The following is a 6,636-nucleotide window of genomic DNA, read 5'->3' as shown; positions in this document are numbered from 1 at the left end:
CAAGCAGGGAGGTGTTGTGTGCTTCACGAGGACGTCTTCATCAATGCGGTGAAATGACAGGTTACCTTGCGGGAGGCAGTCCGATGGCCATGGTGGGGGAACGTTATACCTACTCAATGGGCATTAGTCACAGTGGGACTCCAGTCAGATAAACACACCTAGGAGTAAACTGCATTGCGAGAATAAAATAAAATAATGGTTGTACATTTGTTGATGTAGCCGTTATGTATTGTAATGGGGGAAATAACCTTGTGGAAAAATACAGCTTTGTGATCAGTACTCTTGATAGACAAAGCCACACCAGCCAGTTAATCTTCAGGTATCATGACAGAAATCATTCCGGCTCTTTATGATAGTAAAAGACTACAGCAAGTGCACCTATGGTTTCTACTGCACAGTCACACGCATCCACTTTCCCTCAGACAATTTAATGCATACCTCAATAGCATTGAAAGTGGGCTGGATAAATTGGAAATGATTAAAAATGCAGAAATGACAGGGAAACCGATAAAACTTTCTCTCTATAAGTAAGAACCAAAAAACCAGCATGATGGAATGGCAGGCTTGAAGGGGAGAGAAAGGTGAAAGACAGATGAAAGTGAAGAGAGATAAAAGCCGGAGTGAGGAGGGTGTGGGATAAAGCAGGAGGAAGGGAGGCAGAGATGAAAGCAAAATGAGAAAGATAAGAACAGAGTGAGAGAGACAGAGAGGGAAACGGAGGAAGAGATAGATAGTGTACAGAGCAGAGAGAGAGGTAACCATGGAAACAGGAGGAAGGTACAAAAGAAGAGATAGACAAAGGGTTTGATTTAAAAGAATGAAACTTGGACGAAAGAAAAGTAATTCGGACTGAAATTTGTTACTAGGCGGTGGGAGGAATAATATGAGAGGGACAGCCATGGAGGGACAGGGGCTCTGTCCTCACCGTGTGGTTTTGTCAGCTTGAATAAGGCTGTTCTAACCAACATAAGGCACTCCAGAGACCTCTAGTGTTAATAGGCTTCTGTGGTTCATTCTGGGCCTCACCTTGAGTAAATCTTGGGCCATTTCAGTATACCGGTAAGATTGATGACATCATGCTATCTGTTTGCCTGTTATGTCCATCCGTCCGTCCGTCTGTCAAACAAAGAGTTAAGGCCCCTGTCCACACAAAACAGGAGATGAATCCGACGAGTTTACACAATACAGATGCCTAGATTTCACACAGATACTTCATCCATAAATCACAGAGGGGACTGCACTGTAGGGCTACAACAACAACAACGAAAAAAGAAAAAAAGAAAAGAAAAAGAAATGAACTACCTGGGCAAATTCCTCTCCCACCTTACTGCAATGAAGCTGCATTCCTGATCAGAAGATATGGTTCCACCATGCTTCTACATTGTGTTCAGTGACTTATTGAATGAGCTTGAGGTACACGGTGTGTGTGCTTCACTGTTGACTATCCTTTCTGTTGGATAAATGAAATGTGTCTATATATATTAGAATTCATATTTGTATATCTATATAGAGTTACAGGCAGACAGAGGGTTTTTATTCTGTGGTTTTTGAGTCTCTTGTGGCTATCCCTCTTCCTCCCTTCCCCCTCTCTGTTTTTCTCTTCTCTGTCTTTCTCTCTCGTCCTCTGTCTCTGTTACTCTCTCACTCACTCACTCCCCCTCCCTCCTCCCTCTTTCTCTTGATCTCTCTCTCCTCTCTCTCTCTCTCTCTCTCTCTCTCTCTCTCTCTCTCCACACGCTCTCTCTCTCTTTTGCTCTTCCATGCCCCCCCCCCCCCTCTCTCTCTCTCTCTCTCTCTCTCTCTTGTGCTCTCTCCCTTCTTTCTCTTTCCTTCCATAGCTCTCTGTCTCACTCCCTCGCCCCCCTCTCTGTTCCTTTTATATCCTCCTTGCTGAATGCTCTTCTCCTCTCCTCCCTCAACTCTGTCTTTTCTCCTTTATATTCAGTCTTATTTTTTTCCAAGCTCTCCCCACACTCCTTTCTCCAATGTTGTCTCCAAGCAGAGCTATTTCATTGCTAATATTCTGTCTTCCCATTTAGTACCCCATACAGAATGGGGGGGTAATCTTTTATTTAGTCTTTTGGCTCTGGCCATCTCTGCATCCTGTCTCACTGTTTCGGTGAGACTGATTTGTTGAGAGAATTATAAAGACATGATTTGTTGAAACCCCACAAAAGGGGAAGAAGGTAAGCAAACATGGAATACATCAGTATTGAATCAGTCATGTTGAATACTCTGCAGTGAGTTTGGCTGCTGTTGCAAGTGATTCACCTATGGGCCAGTCTCGTTCCTTAGTGCAGATGATGATGCATGCTCAACAACCAAAGTTACTGCACTGCTCACAAAAGCGACTGTTGTGGCGACTTTGCCATAAGGTGGGGAAGCAGGTTTGTGATCACCTGTTAATGTGTCAACTGTAGTTTATATATATTAATGGAAGGAGCTAGATTGAGGCTTGCTGCCGGGGTGTGGCTGCTTTTATACAGTTTGGTATATTCCATCTGCGTCGCTTGGTTCAAGCTGTGCTAGGGGAAAAAATAAGCCTGGTGTGTGTGTGTGTGTGTGTGTGTGTGTGTGTGTGCGTGCGTGCGTGCGTGCGTGCGTGCGTGCGTGCGTGCGTGTGTGCGTGCATGCGTGGTGTGTGTGCGTGCGTGCGTGCGTGCATGCGTGCGTGCATGCATGCGTGGTGTGTGTGCGTGCGCGTGTGCGTGCGTGGGCGCGCACGTTTTTTAAGGCTTAATTATGGTGGCTAATCATGCTTGTGTCTTACTTTTAGATCGACAGGCCACAAAGAGGTGAGCCTGATCCAGCCCCACAATGACAGAAGGTGTGTGGGCCTGCATCCTCAGACAGTGTGCAGAGAGGGAAGGCCAGTTTAAATATCATAATTGTCCCATAATCCAAAGACATGTCTGATCTCAAAACACAGACCAAATTTTAGGCTATTTCCACTTTTATCCCCTTCTATCTGTAGTGATTTGACAAAACGGTGGATTTGGAATATGGTAAAAAGCTAGGAAAAAATATATTATTAAACTAGAAAAAGTGCCCCTCTGGGCACAGGTCTCCACCAGGATGATAGGAGTGTGTGTGATGTTTGGCAAAATGTTTAGGAGTAATATAAACATGTTTGTTTGTTTGTTTCTTGCAACAATTTTCTTCATTTTGTTGAAGAAATGCAGAGCCAGATCACTCATAGCATCTCTGAGGATAGAATTCTGGATGAGCAGGACATGTGCAGCATTTTGTACAAAACGGGCTACTCCTGAAAACTAATCAGTGTAGAATCTGAGAAATCCAACAGGCTCGTCTTGATCACGATTTGCGTGAGATTTGGATGAAATCTGTGCAAAACAATGTGTTTTGCAGAAATCGGCCTCATGGTGGCGCTATAACCAGCAGATGTGGAGGGATGCAGGGACAATGTTGTTCCATGGCCTCTAGGGAGTGCGCATACATAAGTTGTATACAGGTCGATGCAGTTATAGGTAAAAACAGGAATTGGCCTGTTATAGTGCCACCGTGAGGCTGATTTGGGAAAATAAATAGTGGCGTGTAGTCCACAGCTTAGTGAATGTGTGTGTATAAGTTCATGGAAATTGGACACTGTGTTTGTGATTTGTGGCATTTTGTTCGAAACGGACCAATCATGTGAGCTTTGGAAGCCAATCTTAGCCAATCAGGATGGAAGATGGGAAATTGTGCAGATCCGTGTTGATCACATGACTATGGAGATAGTGTATACCGAATTGTGTGATGTATGGATAAAATGTGTACGAGTTATCTACAGAAATGTGTTTTGCCTAAATCGGCCTCATGGTGGCGCTATGACAGGCCGTTGAGGAATATTTGGGGCAGAGGTTCGTTGTTGGCATCCAGGGAGTGTGTGTGCACAGTTTGGCATGGATCAGGCCAACGGTGCCGGAGATTAGCTGATAACGGACGGACGGAAGGACGGACGGAAGGACGGACACACGGACGGAGTGCAAAACATACTCTCTCCCCATGCCTTCGGCCTATAACCATCACCTTATAGCAGCTTTCACACAACCCCAGCAAACTCTGATTATATGCGCTCTGTCACTGTTGAATGAGGAAATCTACAATACTGACTGTGAGCTCACTAGACTATAGCAAGTCAAGAGTAAGAGTAGGATATATTGTATGTGCAGCACAGGGACTAACTGGAGGCTGGAAGACCAGCGCAGTAGCTCCTCAGTATATTGTCATTTGCATTTGTCAGGATGCACAGCATACGTGTACAATCGTTTGTTTAACAGAAAACTTGAGTATAGCCATCAAACCTGTCTCTCGATATCTGAAAATGCCTGTCTGTCTGTCATTCTCACTAACCCCCCAGCCCCCTCCCTTCCTCTTTCCATTCTCAATAGGGGAAAAAAAGTTATAACATGTGACCTATATCATAGGGAGGATATGATACTGTAAGGCATGGTTCTCATCTTATAGATAAACATTCTCAGCAAATTGTCTGTTTGGACGGTTTAAAGAGAAGAGGTTCCTTCAAAAGTAGGACTTTTAGTCACATGGACACCCGTGTCAGAAGTGTGTTGAGAACTGAAAGTGTGCGGAACTGAAAGTGTGCTGGTGTCAGTGCCGTGTGCAAGGAGTTGTCCCTGAAATCGTACATTTGATGCATGTCCATTGTCCACACACACTCACACTACATTCACGCAGCTGGGTCGTGACTTATACTTCCCCCCGCTCTCTTATGGATGTCAAAACCATTGTTAAGATGTTTTTCTTTACTATTATGTGAATCATAATACTGCCATTGGTTTGCTTTAGACCCAGACATAAATACAGACTGGGTAGATGGACAAATGAGCAGGTTTTGCTGTTATGAAGATTTCGGGCCCTGCATGGAAAGGAGTCAGTGTATTATTCCTTCCCCAAACTTTTGTTGTCTGTGTCTTTTTCATTTTCCCCATAGGCTAGTCGTGTGTTGTTTTATGTACGTGTCCCTTGTTGTTCCATCCATGTGGTTTCTTTGTCTTTCAGCCTCTTATCTCTTTGTTTCTTCCCTCTCTCTCCTTCTATTTTCTCTCTCCCGTTCTCTCCCTCGACTTCCTGCTATCTCTCCCCCTCACTCACACCCTCACTCAATCTCTCCCCCCCCCCCAACCCCCTCCCTCCCTCCCTCTCGCTCACTCTCATTCCCTATCTCTCCCTCTCCTCCTCCTCTCTCCCTCTATCTTTCTCATTCTCACAGCACTCCCAGGCGCTGATGATTGATCAAGGTTTTCAAGGTTTGCCCTTTCCTGTTATTTAGTGGGAAATGTTTATGCACGTCTCCGAGCCGCACAGTCACAATTGGCATATGTCCGTGCAGCGTTGTTGCATTTTGCATGTGTACAGTAGTACACACACATATATATATATGCTATATATATTCGTAGATATATACTGCTGTATATGTTGTTGTGACAGTGGCACTTTTTCAGGCAATGCCAATCTTGTGTTTATGAGTTAAAGGACCATGTGACTAGGTAAGCACGGCGTTAATAGCGTACCTGTCTCATTATCAAGATCAGCATGTGGATGTGAATGTACCTAAGCACACACAACCTGTACTTAGCCTGCAGGTACTGTGTGCCGCACTGTTTCTCAACACAGCCTGAAAGAAATCTGGAAGTTCAATAGTTAATGTCTTCCCTTGCTGTTTTTCCTTTTCGTCTCTCTCTCTCTCTCTCTCTCTCTCTCTCTCTCTCTCTCTCTCTCTCTCCTTTTCTCTCTCTGTTCCCCTTGCTCTCACCCCCCCACTCTCTCTCCTTCATTCTGCACGCCCCCCCCCCCACCCCCTCCCTTTCTCTTTCTCTTGCTGATGGACTCTTCTTTTTATTTTCACACTCCACCATCCCCCTTTTTTTCTTCTCTCTTTTTTCTCTCTTCTTCTTTCCTCTAGACCCCCCCTCCTCCTCCCCTCCTCCACCTCCTCTCCCTCTTTCACTGCGTTTTCTTTCAACCCTCCCTCTATCTCTCTTCCCATCCCCACCCCCCTCTCCAGCGCACCCCCCCCCCACCTCTTTTCTTTTTTCTTCTTTTATTCTGTCTTTCCCTTTCTTTTACCACATCCTTTCTTATGCTTCAGCCCCCCCTCCCCCGTCTCTCCTTTCCCTTCTTCCTTCTTTTTTGCTGCATTCTCTCCTTCCCTCCCCCACCCCTGCTCTCTTTCCTCTCTCTCCCTTTTTCTTTCTGTCTCTCTCACTACCCCCCCGCACCCCCAGCCCCCCCCCCCCACCCCTTTCCTCTGCTCAGCCTCACTCCCCCTCCCTTTGCCTCCTTTCTTCCTTATTCTCTCTCTCCCCCACGTCTGTCTCTCCCCCTCCCTCCCTCCCTCCCTCCTCTAACTGCTTTTCTCTCCTTTCTCTCTCTCCTTCTCTTCTCTTTTGTCACTCAATTTTTTTTCTTTTCTCTTCTCTCTGTATTTCTCAGACGCTGTACTTCGGCTGTCTCTGTAGTTAATTACTTTAAATCTGGAAGAGAAAAATAAAATACAATATGGCTAACAAACTACAGTACACAGTGAAACCCGGAGCCTTAATATAACTGAAGGTTTGAAAATGGACCCACGTGGACCCTTGTGAGTCCTTGCGGATCTCAGAGTTAAATGAACGC

The 6,636-nt window shown here is 45.4% G+C and overlaps 1 protein-coding gene across 1 annotated transcript in view; it reads left to right on the top strand.

Moving 5' to 3' along the window:
* Positions 1-760: 760 nt before the first annotated feature.
* znf710a (zinc finger protein 710a) overlaps positions 761-6,636 on the top strand; it is a gene marked incomplete at its 5' end in the record, with an annotated part of 13,544 nt that continues 7,668 nt past the window's right edge. The window contains 2 exons of the mRNA XM_079502298.1: positions 761-777; positions 2,777-2,852. Of these exons, the coding sequence (XP_079358424.1) occupies positions 761-777; positions 2,777-2,852 (93 nt within the window). The remainder of the gene's footprint in view (positions 778-2,776; positions 2,853-6,636) is intronic.

The sequence above is a fragment of the Electrona antarctica genome (genome assembly GCF_951216825.1).
Source record: "Electrona antarctica genome assembly, chromosome: 5".
Lineage (NCBI taxonomy): Eukaryota > Metazoa > Chordata > Actinopteri > Myctophiformes > Myctophidae > Electrona > Electrona antarctica.
Note: the sequence above shows the minus strand (reverse complement) of the source record. Positions and strands in the feature narration are given on the sequence as shown.